Source organism: Typopeltis vanoorti, chromosome 1 (assembly GCF_054136105.1).
Source record: "Typopeltis vanoorti isolate ZY-2024b chromosome 1, IOZ_Tvanoo_1.0, whole genome shotgun sequence".
NCBI lineage: Eukaryota > Metazoa > Arthropoda > Arachnida > Uropygi > Thelyphonidae > Typopeltis > Typopeltis vanoorti.
In genome coordinates this window covers 61,010,366-61,025,804 of record NC_143549.1, presented here as the reverse complement: position 1 = coordinate 61,025,804, position 15,439 = coordinate 61,010,366, and the positions used below count along the sequence as shown (strand labels likewise).

The window sequence follows — 15,439 nt, the reverse complement described above, 5'->3', positions numbered from 1 at the left end:
ATTATTTTTAAAATTTAGTCATATAAAGATATTTATAATAAAAATAATTAAAAATATATACTTCTTTTGTTGGATCTATTCCACGATTTTCTATTAAATATGAGGGTGATCTGATCGGAAAGTTATCGGCCTAAAAATGAAAAAATGAATTTATAATTTCAAAATTATTTTTATTTTTCAACATCATCTCCCTCAAGACTGTTACATTTATTCCAGCGATGCTCCAGCGCCATTATTCGGTCCCTGTAGTGGTTCTCAGTAAGATCTGCAAAATATCCTTGTGCTGCCACAATCACCTCTTGATTCGAAGAAAAACGGTGACCGGCGAGGAAGAGTTTTATTTTTGGGAAGAGATAGAAGTCAGAGGGAGCCAAATCTGAGGAGTAGGGTGGATGATCCAACAATTCCGTTAATTTTCAAATTGCCAAAACACCTTTGTGAGCAGATGCATTGTCCTGATGAAACACGAATTTTTTGGTCTAGTCTGCTTAAAAGAGGGGAATAATATTCCCCGGTTATTGTTTTACCCTTTTCAAGATAATTAATAAACAAAATGCCTTTAGCATCCCAAAACACCGATGCCATGACCTTTCATGCTGATGGAACCGATATATGTGTCTTCTTTGGGCTGAACAACCGGCTTCTGTCCACTGTTTTGACTGCGGTTTGAATTCTGGTGTGTAATAGTGAATCCGAGTCTCATCCATAATAATAAATCGACGCACAAAATCGGTTTTATCCTTGTTAAAACGCTGCAAACACTGTTCGGAGATTTTAATGCGAGTGCGTTTTTGAACTGCTGTGAGCAAGCGCGGCACCCATCTTGCGCAAGGCTTTTTCATTTACAGTTCTTCATGAAAAATATATCCTACACGTTCTTTTGAAATGCCTATAGTCTCAGCAATTTCACGCACTTTGACTTGCGAGTCATCCAATACCATATCGTGCATTTGATCAATGCTGGTGTTGTTATACTATTTTTGACGTCCTTCACGCGGATCATCTTGAAGGCTGGTACGGCCACGTTTAAACTCGAACTTCTTTTACGAACTTCGAATGAATTTCATTTGGGTTTAAACCTTCTTAAATCGCACGAAACTCAATTTTATCCATTTCAAGGGATACAGACAACACTTTTGATTCAGACAGCTATAAAACAAACTACTTGATAGAATAACTTGCAATTTCACATGGATACTTATGACACATGTGCCAACGTAGAAAAAATATCTTGCCGATAGTGTTGTCATTTATGGTCGAGGCTGAGAACTTTCCAGACCACCGTCGTATAGTAATTTGAAATAAATACATTAGATACACGAAATTCTAATAATTATAGGGATTTATTTCATATTGCTTTCACCCAAGAGAGCTTTTTTCCCCCGTAATATAGTATATTCGTATTGTTGTAGACTTAGTAGATATTTCCTATTTTTAAAAATTCGAATTATATTTTACATAGGAAACTTTGCTTGTTTTATAGACCAAACATAAACGTTTTAAACCACTGTAAGCCTCTAGTGAGCCGGTCACACGCGGAGAGATGGAATTTATCTTTCGCTTATGGACAATCTATGCCCACTAAAATCATTCTACAAGTGAATGATCGATCATCGGGTGATCAACCTCATTTTGCTGAACCCAGTGGTCTCATTAGAACCGCATGGTAATTCATTTAATTTCAGCGTAATCTCTTACAGTTGTTATTTCCTGAGATTTGAATACATTTTATGATGCTAGCTTCTTACAGTAGTTCAGATTGCTGCTCTACTTAAATGAATTTCAGGTTCAGAAATTTTAGCGTAAGTCAGAAAAAAAAAAAAACTGAGAGAAATTTTCATTTCATGTTTTTATATTATAAAATTATAAAAATTATGTAATTATAAAAAATGAACTTTTTATATATCTCTTTATATATTAAAATCAATAATAGCAATATTTCTATTTTCTTTGCCTCTTTATTCAAAGTACATTTAATTTCATGTCAATTTTGCCTTTCTTTTAACACGCATGCGTAGTAGGTTTATTCACGTGCCGTGCCATTTTAACTTGAAATATATTTGTTGTTGCAGAGTCGTTTGGAGGTCACGTAATACAAATGTGCAAAGTAGAGATAAGTGTTTTACACTTTGCATTTCAGAGTCAGTAATGTAAGCTTTCTAGATTTTTCGACATTGAGTGACATCCGGTCATGACAATGACACTGCCGTACACTCCTCTCCTGCATATGAATTAGTTCATATACTGAGTCAACCCATCAATGTCTGCTAGTTTTTCTTTGCTATTTCGTGATACCTCAAATAAGATTGCATTACAAAGGCAGAATTCATTCTTTGCATCGAAGGACGAAACTGAATTGAATGAAATGAAGAAAAATCAGTCACATACAGATTCAAAGTATTAAAGCATATATAATGTTTATATAACACAGAAGAAATTCTAAATTCTAGAGCATAATTCTAAAAAAGCGAATTAATTGAGTTTTCCATAGTTAAGCCAATAACAGGTTATATTTAGTTTTATGTTTTAAAATAAAATTTCGATTTCAAGAACAATAAAATAACATAATAAAATGTGCTTAATAAAATGTTAATTATATTATACATTCATTAAATGTAATTATATTTAATTATATTTTAACTGCATGTTATGAAAATTTAATTTACAAAAACATTCAAATAAAATTGCTTAATTAAAACGAGGTATTCGAGGTATTGGTTGAATATCTCGTTTTATCGTCGAATTCTCTTAAAAAGTACATTAAACTTTAAATAAAAATATAAAAAATGAATGTAAATAAAATATAGTTTTTTCTAAACTATTTTAAATCTTAAAAAGAATATTAATTTATAAAAAAAATTAAAGGAAATATTATCATTGTATAAATGTTGATAACAGGTGGTTAAATTCTTCCAATATGTCCCATGCAGGTGAATGATTTTACGCTGTTTAAAGAATTTCAGGCTGTTAGCTGTCTACATTAATGCAACATTCTTGTCAGTTAAATTAGTTTATGCAAATATTATAATGAACTGACAGAACTTCTAACTGAAGTAAATATTAGCGTTAATAAGTGTATTGATTTTCTTAGTGACGAACTTAGACCTTAGTATGAGCTGAAATTCATTAGATCCTACTATTACAGTGTAAATGTTAATTACTTAGTTTTAAAGTAACTTAGACATAAGTTCCAACAAAATTATATATATTTATATCACGTTATATTTAAATAACCCAAGGGAATAGCTTTTTTATGTTCTAGTAAAGTCTGTACACATTTTTGCTCTGCTGAAAGATGATGCAACTGTATGTCGCAAAGTAACCACGGGCATGTTGAAAGTTTTCCGTACATTGCTTTAAGCTGAAGATATTGTGACGAAACAAGGTTAAAGGATATCCTCAGCGTTATGTTGCAATATTAGGATGAAACGATCAAAAGCTGTAGACACTATGGTTTAAATGTTTACCGATACGCTAGTCATTCTTCTAAAAAGCAAATATACCTTTCTTCAAAGTTATAAGAATTTTTCCCTTATCTTCACAAGCCACTGCGGATACAAATTATTGTGTCATTTAGTTTGTAAAATGTTTCATATATTTCTATATAATTCTATTGAAAATTTAATAAAAAAATATAATGTATATCAATAAAAATATAAGTTGAAAATTTTATAAAATTTTATAAGTTTATGGAAAATATCATTCAATGAACCTCCCCGTGTGGTGGTCGGGATAAGAATAGCTCCACTGCAGCTCATGCATGTCGTACGAGGCGACTAAAATGGGTACCCAGGGAGGGTAATGAATGGCAATGTTTTAGCCAATGAAGTTCTAACTGAGGCTCGGCTATTGCTGTTACCCTCTTGCCATGATCAGAGCGCATAGCGCAATAACACCCTATCCTTACACTGTCCTCTACAGATAACGGGGAATATGAAAAGCATTCTTGCTTCGCCCATCGAGCAAAATATATATATATACTAGGGAGGCTACAGCCCCTCCCCCCCGTGTTCCGGACTGGTAAGCCGGTTCTCCTTGAATTCTGATGACTCGAATTTTGAACACGCGACATTGAGGGTTGCCCCTGAGTTTCAAAAGGTTTCAAAAATCGTGACATAAAAATGCTTATCATTATATATATATAGGGTAAATTTTTTTTTAACCACATAAACATATACGCATTTAACACCGTATGATCTCGCATAAGTGTGCATTACGAACTTTGGCTATTTATGTAAGAAATTTAAATCAGTCACTGAAGTGAATTAATCTACTTTGATTGCTCTTCAATATTTCGTTTATCGTTCTTAAGAAGCAGAAACTAACGCATTTCCTATAAATTTTTCACTCTATTAGTAACGGTGGGAAGTTTTTTTGTTTCTTTCTCTCCATCCATCTGATCCCAATCGATCCATTTTTATTGTGAATTTTGACAATATGAATGGCGAATGGTGTCATTTCTTTTTACGTATGATCTTTTCTTAGATTCTATTGTTTATTCTTATAAAAGGAAATACGTAAGCGAATTTATCTCTTTTAAAAATGTGCCCTTTATATTCAGGATGCTTTTGTCTATTCACACTTGAATGACATCTTTGTTCTTCAAGATCATGTTTTCGCTTATAATCACTAATTGACAATGATATTTTCCTGTTATGACAGTTAAATAGCGAATCACAAACAAAACAACGTTAGAGACAAGAAAAATACATTTATTTTTATAAGAACACACACACACACACACACACACACACACACACACACACACACACACACACACACACACACACACACACACACACACACACACACACACACACACACACACACACACACACACACACACACACACACACACACACACACACACACACACACACATTTTTGTTTTTTGTATTTTTTTTTAATAGCGTTTGTGAGATAATTATTATCTTCTCTGACAACCACTTTTTCGAGTGGATTCGAGTTTAATGGACAGGATCATGGTCTGAGACCCACCTAAAGACATTTGTGAAGAAATTTCTAAGTGCAAAATTCTTATCATTTAGTCAGAAAAAAAAAAAAACCTTCTCCATCGTACGATGTGTCTGATGACGATTCTTTTAAGAAAAATTAAAAATAAAATAAAAAAAAACAGCTGTGGTTACTTTCAATTATTATCTAAAGTGATCACAGACGATATATGAGATCAAACCAAATGGTAGACTTTTCATGCGAAGGTGGGACTTACAAAGACACTTGGACTACTACTACAATTATGTGATAAATTTTAGAAATTAATCGCAATAAAGAAACAGAAAATTAGCAAACAAGATAACAAAAAACAGTATTTAGAAATTGAAATATCACGACAACGACACATCAAAATACTTCAGTTTCGAAAACATCGACAAGTTTAAAACATCCTGTTATTAATGACATGCAATTAATAGCTAGGCACCCGTAAGAGTTTTAAAAATCAGTCTCTAGAAATTTCACTTGTACAAATTAACAGCCGTATCTTCTCATCGAATTATGAATAAATTGTATTTAAAATTAGCTTCAACTCTTCGCTATGAAGTATTGTGGAAATAGAGGGGGGGGGATCTCCACGTTCTGTTAATGCACCATTTGTTACCAGTAAGACTGAATATAACTTGTAGAACTTTTGAAATTAGGAGAAAAAAAAAAGAATTCGTCTTTTTTAAATCTACTTTACTAAAATCAGAACACTATCACATAGGTCTCCCTAAGATATTAATTTGATTTTTGGAAAGAAGTTCTTGGAGATTTCACCACCTTTGACTCGATTTGCCCTCGTTGCACTGTTAACCAATCAATTTTATATATCAGTTGCTAATTTGACAACGATATTGCAATCAGAAATATTTTATTGATCTTTCTCTGATCCTGGTTCTTTATCACTTTTCTAGCTGTTTCCTGAGAACTCAGGAATCTTAGAAAGAGAAAGAGAGAGAAAGACACGAGGCACGTTCATTTTTTTAATCTTTTTCTAGAAAACATCTTATTCTTTTATTTTGGAAATATAATACTAATTAAATTTGTTCTTTTTTTTCTAAATATAATTAAGAATATTTTCTAAAATTCTAGAAAACTACAAATACACCTTAAAATTTTTCAAATAATTTTGCTACATTTACACTATACCGAATAAGTGCATATACTTGTTGGGGACAGCCACCTAACAAGTATGTGCACTAAACTTACTCCTGTTAAATGTGCCAACTACAGACGATGCACTCACAATCATTATTATCATCATCATCATCATACATATCAAGGATTTAAGCCTAGCTTGGCCTGTTCCGGCCTTACAAGTCATCGTTGAATCGTTTAAGAGGACGTCCTGGTTTTCTTTTTCCTAATGGCTTGTACTTTAAGGCTTGTTTTGGTAATCTTTCTGTTTTCATTCTTTGAACGTGTTCCATCCATTTATGTTTATATTTTTTAATTTTTTCTATTACTGGTTCTTGGTTTAATTCTTTCATAATATCTTCGTTTCTTTTGTGATCAAATAGGGTATACTTTGCAGTTTTTCTCATAAACTTCATTTCTGCTGTTGTTAATATTTCTTTGTCTTTTTGTTTTATTGTCCAGATTTCGCTTCCATACATTAAGACCGGTAAGGCTAATGTATTGTATACTTTTAGCCTGGTTTGTTTTTGAACAAGGTTTGGTTTAAATATAGAGTTAATTACACCTGTTATTTTTAAATATTTTGCAATGTTTACGTTTATATCTTTTTCATTTTCATATGTGATCATACATCCTAGGTAATTAAATGAATTCACCTGTTCTAATATCTTGTTATCTATTACTATTTTAGTTCTTGCTGGATCTTGTCTTTTAAAGGCCATAGTTTTTGATTTTTCTGTTGATATTATCATACCATAATCTTTGGATATCTCATTTAGATTTAAAATAGCTTTCTGTAAGTTATCTTCAGAATTTGTAATTATTATTTGGTCGTCTGAAAAGAGGAGAGTGTTTAAGTTAACTGTAGGTGAAAGTTTAATTCCTTGGTGTAAATTTTTACTCCATTTTATTATTATTTCATTTAAGCAGACGTTAAAAAGAGTTGCTGAGAGGGGACATCCCTGTTGGACCCCTTGGTTTATCTCTCTTGTATATGATAGCTCGTGATTTAATCTTATTTGTATTTGATTATTTTCATATATACTTGTGATAGCTTTTAGGATATTATTTGGTATTTGCCTTTCTTTTAATGTGTTAAATAATATGTTTCTTTTAACTTTGTCAAATACTTTTTGACAATCATAGAAATAGAAAATCAGAGGTAGAAACATACTCTTCCTCCTCAGCAGATCTGCATCAGCGATTACTGACTCACAGCCTCTCAAAGATCATCATAAAAGTTTAGAAGCCCATCTGACGAAGCCAGAGGTTCTCAAAAGAACAACTCAGCAACCACAGACAATGATATATGCCGAAGTAACTCGTCCGAAACAGACATCCTTGGATCAGTCATCACCACATACAAGTCTGACAGCTATCATTACCTCTTCTCTGGCAAATATGCTATTAGATTTTAGAAGATCCAACCCCTCACCATGTTCTACTACTAGATTTCTAAAGGATACGCAAGCCATTATCTGAGCGTCCACTCATGAATAAAAACAAAAGAAATCCAGATTCTCTACAGATCATCGCATGGAATGCGAATGGCCTAAGCGGAAAGATCTAGGAGCTCCAAGAGTTCACCCAAAGGCACCAGCCGGATGTACTCTTGCTGAACGAGATCCATCTGCGACCTTCGGATAACCCCAAAATTAGGGGTACAGAACAGATAGATTGTCCTGCAGAGGCGGCGGCACTGCTATTTTCATAAAGAATCACATCAAACATCACTCTACAAATATTCCATCCACCATTAATCTTGAGATTACAGGCATTGAAATTCCTACGTGTTCGGCAGGTAATATAAAAATCTTCGCAGTTTACAATCCTCCCCAAAAAACATTACTGTTTCTCAGATCTGAACGCCGTACTCGACATTAACACGGAGCCTGTCATCATTGGCGACGACATTAACTCTAAGCATCCTGACTGGAACAGCGTTTCTCTCAATAAAAATGGCGAACAAATACTAACAAACTACTCATGATCCAACAATGTGGTTGTGACAGGCCCCACCGAGCCTACCCTTCAGAACCCATGCGGTTGCGCTGATGTTTTGGACATAGCTATCCTAAAAAATGTAAGACTACAGTACAGTATAATGACACTCAATGATTTATCTTCCGATCACAATCTCATTCTATTAAAGCTGGGAAACCAAGACAATTTTTTTCCTCCCCCGCATTCATTCATGCCCTGGGACAAGCTATCCAAAGTACTTCCAAAATATATTGGTCCTGAGCCGATAATAAAATCAACAGATGAAATATTGAAATAGCTGTAAAGGATCTAACTAAACAAATTAACCCAGCCGTTGCAGCAGTTACTACTTCCACAACTGCCCTCAGGTCAAATCACTTGCCATAAGACATCATAAACTTGATCAGAGAGAGAGAGAGAGAGAGAAGAACAGGGAAAGAAAGAGATATCACAACACCCGAGCACCTCAAGATAAACGAATCTTGAATAGATTTAATTCCGCACTAAGAGATGCTCTCACAGTGAATAAAAGTCAAATTTGGTAGGAAAAATTGACTTCTATCTCTCCTGATAACCATTCCATATGGAATCTAATCAGAAACATCAATAACAAAAACAAACCTCCTCCGCCTCTCCAAACCGATGCCGGCCTCATCCATACCGATGCAATAAAGCCGAGGCAATAGAAAGAAATCTAGAGAGCCAATGTAATCCCTCTTACGATCACCGCAACTTCAATCACATATACAAGATCCACCAAGAGTTTATTATGACTAACATAATAAACTCCATCTTAAGCTACAAATGTTTATTTCCCACTGGAAGTTAGCAGATATAATCCCAATCCATAAACTTTGAAAAGACCCGCGATTACCTCACAGTTACAGACCAATTAGCCTCATCTCAAACCTGGGAAAAATCACCGAGAAAGTTATTCTCGCTAGACTCCAAGAATTAGTGCACAGGCTAAACATTATTCCTGAGGAGCAGTTTGGGTTCCATCAATCTCACAGTACAACACAACAGATATATAGATTGGTGGGATATGTTGCCACAGGATTTAATTGGCGTCAATGCACTGGGGCTGTTTTCGTGGACATAGCCAGTGCATTTGATGGTTTGGCATTATGGCTTACTACACAAAATGATATCTTTTGGTACACCATTGGGAATGTTCAACTGATCAGGTCATACTCTACAATAGGCGCATGCGAGTTAAGTTAAATGGCGCACTCTCAATACAAAACTGCATCCTGGCTGGAGTCCCACAAAGATCTCTACTGGCACCGACTCTATTTTCCATATATATTTATATATATATAGATGATACTACGATACTGGCGAGATCTTCAAAACCGCATCTAGAAATCAAGAAACTGCAGGAACAGCTACTGCTAATCGAACAATATTTCGCCAAATGGCGACTCCAAGTAAATTCTCAAAAGTGCGTAGCAGTGCTATTCGCCAAAAACTAATGCTTCCTCCTATTTAACACAAAAAGACTATCGCTCTAAAGACATCCAAAATCATTGCCCAGCTCTATCCTTTAATCAATAGGAACAGCAAATTGAGCACCAGAATCAACCTACTTTTATATAAATTGATGATTCGTCCTATACTCACCCACGTTTCTCCGCCCTGGAGCCATACTGTCGATACCAATATACTCAAACTACAACGTGTGCAAAATAAATGTCTCAGAATGATCTCAACGCACCATGGTTTGTACGTACTGTGAAACTTCACCTGGTCGCAAATGTCCCCTATATCTATACCTTCATACAGACTACAGCAGCTAAGTTCTTCTCAAAAGCATCTGTGCACCCTAATACACTAATTGAACTAGTGTCAAATTACGACGCAACAGATTACTTTAAGCATAAAAGACCAAAAGCTAACTTAAACTGCAACTCCAATGAACAATCCTCAGGCCCACTCAGGGCTAGCAACAGGCTCATAAATCTTTTCCCACTCACAGTTTTCCTCATCAGATAGCGGGGAATATGAAAATCATCTGCTTCACCCTTTAGGTCAATAACATTAAAGTTAAAACTTGGATTAATTGTAAAATTCAAAAGCCTTTATTGGGTTGTTCATTTACGGTGAGTAATTTAGATGATGAATTCTTGTGCACGTTTAAGTATTCTGCTATGTGCATGTACGCAAAGGTCGATTTACGGAGAGTGTAATATTATTTCACTAACTATCAAAATACCGTAGCATCTAAAAGCTGGGGATATATTGAAGAAACATCGGTACACGTATACCTTTCACATTTTGTAAGAAATTAAGTTACTAAAGTGATTAATAGTCACTCAAAATCTGTCGAAATATTTATGAAAAATTCGGCAAGCAGACCAAGTTGTACCGTTGAAGGCTTCAAAAATAAGTACTTTCTTCAAACTGAACAATTTATTCTACAAACAGAACGCATGCGCAAGTGTCTTGTAAATTATTAATAAAACATTGCCAGTTTATAAAACATTAATATACTTTAAACTATTCAGTTATATTATTTCATATTTTCTATGTTAATTCATTGCGAAATTCTAATTACAAAAATTCTCCCTCTACGGTGTTTTGATATAAATTCGCTCTGATGATAAATATACCATACCAAGCTCGCATTGATTTACATATCATAAGCAGAAAAAAGGTTCAAGATTCAGTAACTTTGGTTACTGTGAATAGTTTATTATCACAATTCGCCAACATACATAGACATGCAGATTAATTATAAAAACTTCTGTAATTATCATATAACAATATAGAGGAAGATAATTATACTAATTAAATAGTAAACGAAGTTAAATAACAATCTTTTTAGCATGGAAAATAAGATTTCTTCCTCACAAAACAAGCTTGATTTAAATGCCATAGATTCCACTGCTCTTGTACCACATCTTGTAATGCATTTTAGGTCTTTCACATTCGTAATATGTTTTATATTGTTTCTAGGCTTTCTCTATTCTTAAAATTAGATTTTTAGCTGCTTATTCGTTTATTTATTTGTATATTAACCTCAAAAAGGAATATAATTTGCAAATCGAACAAATCAATACTTTGAAGCACCCTACTTATTCGTTAACAAAGGAGTTTTAGTCTAGTACTAAACAACTACAAGTTAACTTCTTTGTTTTCAGTACAGCTCGTTCTGTAATCCCCACGTGCAACTGCAAAAACTGTAATAAGCAATCTTCAGCCTCGAATGAAGAAGAGAATTTTTCGGCAGTTCGACAAATCTGGAAAGAGAAATATCCTCAGGGAATGTGTAGCTAATATTCCGAGCCAGTAACTTTATTACGGGTACTCTGTCCATAACTCATAGACAGATGGCATAGTCAGTAGATGTTGCACACTCTTATGATTTTTAATACTAAAAATTGCCGCCAGGGATGTTATTCCTAGGACACGTACATAAATTCTATTTTTTAAAGTTTAATATGGTTTCATATGTTTTTTTTTTCATATGGTTTACTTGAACGTATTTCGAAAAGAAGAAATTACATTTATACAATGTAATTTTTCTTAAAACATAATCGTCAGTAAAAGTCTGCGAAGTTTTTCAGAGAATCAGGAAATTGTTAGGGAAAGGCGTCTACTTTATTTTCCACCTTGAGTACCTAAATACTGCTAATAATACATCAGAGAAATCAACTCCAAAATGGAAATAGTAAATCTTATCTGGTAAGTATATAACAATACCTGTCACACAGAGAAATGATTATTCTGTAGTTTCTAATGTTTAGAGTCCTTTATACAGAATAAGGTAATCTTGCAAAATGTATATAAATAATAAGATGGGGAATACCACTTCTTATTTATATTACTGAATTTGAACAGATGGATAAACCTTTTTGTTTATCCATTTTTCGTTTTGTATTCAGTGAATGCACTAAGAAGAAACATATGCAATAGATGCTGATGACTCTTTGTGATTTTGCGACATAGTAAGTTTTTTCTCCAATGACACATTAAAAGAAAAATAATAAATTTCACTGGAAAAGACAAACTCAGAAGGTATTGCAGTATCGGATATGTGGTTATTAGCATTTCATGACAAAATTTTATGAAGAAGAAATACTAAGCCTAGGAGAATGAAAATTAAAACTAAGTCAGAGAAAGAGCAAAAAGAATCCAAGATAGAGAAACACACAAAAATACAATAAATGAGGAGCAGAGAGAATTCACAGAGAGAGAGAGAGAGAGAGAGAGAGAGAGGCAGACTAATATAGAGAAAGTAAGAAAGAAAAAGAGAAAAATAACAGATGATGAGAACAGCTAAGGAAAAGAAAGGAGAGAGACTAATACAACTTAAAGGGAAATGTGAAAGAGAAAGAAAGAGAAATATTAAAGAAAGGATAATAACGGAAGAGAAAGAGAGAGGGTAAGAAGGAGAAGAAGAAAAAAGAAGAGAAGGCAGAATGAAGAAAAAAGAATTAAAAATGGAAGAGAGAAAGAAAATAAGTAGACAACAGTAGTAATCAGAAAGCAGCAACAGAACAAAGAAGAAAAAATAATAAAATGCTTTACAGATAAGTAATAAAAAAGGAAGGAAACAATATGAAGTAGAAAGAAAGAAAGAAAGAGAGAGAGAGAGAGAGAGAGTAGGAAAACTTTTATTAAATAACTTTGAATTAAGAACTAAATACTTTACCGTCTGAAGCCGTCTTTCGGTCCGTATTGCGTGCAGAACCATGGCGTTTCCCACAAAGGTCAAAAGGCTCAAAGCATAGAGACTTAACCCCATCGGTATGGCGACGGCTAAATTGTTTAAATATCCCGAGCTGTTGCTTCGCGCGGACGGAGGAAGTAAAGCTCCTCCGGAAACTCTGTCAGCATCTTGTCCGAAGTCAGCCGACGCTAATGTCGATAACACGGGGGTGATCAAAGTTAAGGAGTTGTTAACATTCACATCCCACGAAATGCTCGTCTCATAGAGGGTCGGCTCGGTCTCGATTTCGGCAAAAGCAGAACTATTCACCCACTGGTAGGATCCGTTGACGATTTCGGTGGCAGAATCCGGCCCGTCAGTAAGTGTCCCTTGCTGGTGAAATTTCTTGAGAACCTCCACCCAGTACACCTGCAGATACGGCACGACACGAGACACATTGCTGGCGTTAGAACGGACAGTATCAACTTCCCCGTTCTCTTCCATTGACACGTCAGCTGTAAGCTAAGCCATCAATTTGCTTCACCTGAAACATCTAGGAACATATGAGAAGAGCAAAACGTATGTTTGCATCTCTACAAAATGTAGTGAAAAGTATGGCGACTACTCTGTGAAATAGCAGAGCTTTACAGGAAAGCCATATCCTCAGGGATGATTTCAATCTCGTAATCTCCAACATCCTTTTCTTATTTTTTCAGTTTTCACAGTAACGGACAAAACTAAAGCAGGAAGAAACATAAACATCTTAAAAGAGATCACATTTCCTGGTAACGAATGAAAACTTCCGTGAAAGGAGAGCTGAATAAATCCAAAAACACTGAACGTTTTTTCTTTTCCCTCTTTTGTTATTATTATTTTTATTTTTTCAATACTGACAATCTTGACGATTCCCAGCTGCTCGGCCGGTCTGATAGTTTTTAGCGTTATGTCAACTCGCAAACAGGAGCAGTAACTTCCTATACTCCACACGCTGGTTATCGACTAACTGATTGCTCAAACGTCCGTGCGCGTTCGTCGCCGTCTTTCACACAGCCCGAAGGGTGCTGCTGGGACAACCGCAGCACCACAGCGCGGGTGAGTGCAGAATTGCGTTGGCGATCTCTACTTTCTCAGTCGAGATGACAACCGTTTCCGATCTAACAAAATACAGTGTTCGATCCTGTCTTGCGTCAAAAATCTCTTATAGTATTTGAGAACTATAAAATATCCGGGAAGTTTAGAGACAAGGAGGAGAGGCAAACTTTTTCTTATCTTCTTTTTGAATTCAGTCGAAGTTTTTATGGATTTGTTAAGAGAGATTTTCAGAAGAGACTCCTTTCTTTTTTTTAAACAATTTTTTCCCCTGCATTCAACTTATAAAATTTCTGATTGGATTTTTTTTATATGAATTGCATTAATTAATTTTCATTTTTAATCCATAGATGTCTGTTTCGTTCTCTTTTTTCGTTTTTTTCCTCTCTTCTCTGGAAACCTTACTCTATAGACTAAGCATGGAACGTTTTCAAGACACTTGAAGCTTCCAAAATAGGAAGGTGGTTTTACTCCAGGCGATGAAATTTTCTAGCAGTTGCGAGAAAGTAAGTGAATAAAAATCACCGAGTTCCACCCTCACACAACAGATAATTCATCCTTATGTGAGATATAAATAGTTATTAATTACTTTGAGTGTGAACCGAGAATTATGATGTCAACCATAGTTATAAATACATACTTAGATATCTAGAATTTGGAACTAACTGAAGACTTTACCAAATATACGGCTGTACGAACTGTACCACGTAAGCTCACCTTGCTGTACATCAAAGGAAACATATAGTTATGCATTTCAAGCCTCGTATTAGCAAGTCATCTACATTTAGATTTCAGAGCCACATGTAGAAAACAACTTAGAAGACGGGCTCATAATATGTCGACGATTTGGATGAATAAAATTAAAGTTGAAAATTAGCTAAAACCAAAACCTTTGATTTCTCTTTTTTACGAGTGGGAAAATCAGAGATTCCACATCCTTGTTACCTCAAAGTGGATTGTTCAGCCTTTATTAAAAATCTTTCTGAAGTCCATAATGGGATATGACCTTCGTCCTTTCCACACCAAACTGGAAAATTTCTTGAAACTATGCCTGCTTCGCGGTAAAGATGCAAACAGTAGCGAATAGCTTCAGATTTATTTGGATTGCACTTGTTGTTGGGGGGAGGGGGGGGAATTATTAAAATTATTTAAAAAATAATTTTTCTTTGATTTAAAATAATTTTTATCCAAATTTAAAAGAAAATTGTCTCCATGTATTCCATTGATTCTTTCATTGATTACTAACAGGTAGCTTTTCCTTTTTTTATTTATTTTAAACCTCTACACTGCCGGCATCGATTTCGTACCTCTGAGTTTTCTATTTAAAGCAGCCAAGCGAAGTCTGATAATTGTGTTGTTTGCATGGCCTCGATGAATGAGGAAGAAAAAAAAAACGTACACCAAAGTTTTTGTATCGCTCAATTTTCTGCCTCGATGACCTTAGTTAGGAGAAAAAAATTCCGTGTTCACCATCACCCACATTGTAAGAAAACAAAAACAAATCTTAAATCAGATATATTAAGTAGTGAAGAGATACCAACAGAACTCTCCAGGCGAACGTATATTTGAATGTGAATA

At 34.6% G+C, this 15,439-nt stretch overlaps 1 protein-coding gene across 1 annotated transcript in view; it reads right to left on the bottom strand.

Annotated features, from left to right (window-relative positions):
* LOC150110025 (histamine H1 receptor-like) overlaps positions 1 to 13,276 on the bottom strand; it is a 145,748-nt gene extending 132,472 nt beyond the window's left edge. The window contains exons 1-2 of the mRNA XM_090397446.1: positions 12,776 to 13,276; positions 62 to 130 (exon numbers count right to left, since the gene is read on the bottom strand). Coding sequence (XP_090253572.1) covers positions 62 to 130; positions 12,776 to 13,276 — 570 coding nt within the window. The remainder of the gene's footprint in view (positions 1 to 61; positions 131 to 12,775) is intronic.
* Between the last annotated feature and the right edge of the window lie 2,163 nt (positions 13,277 to 15,439).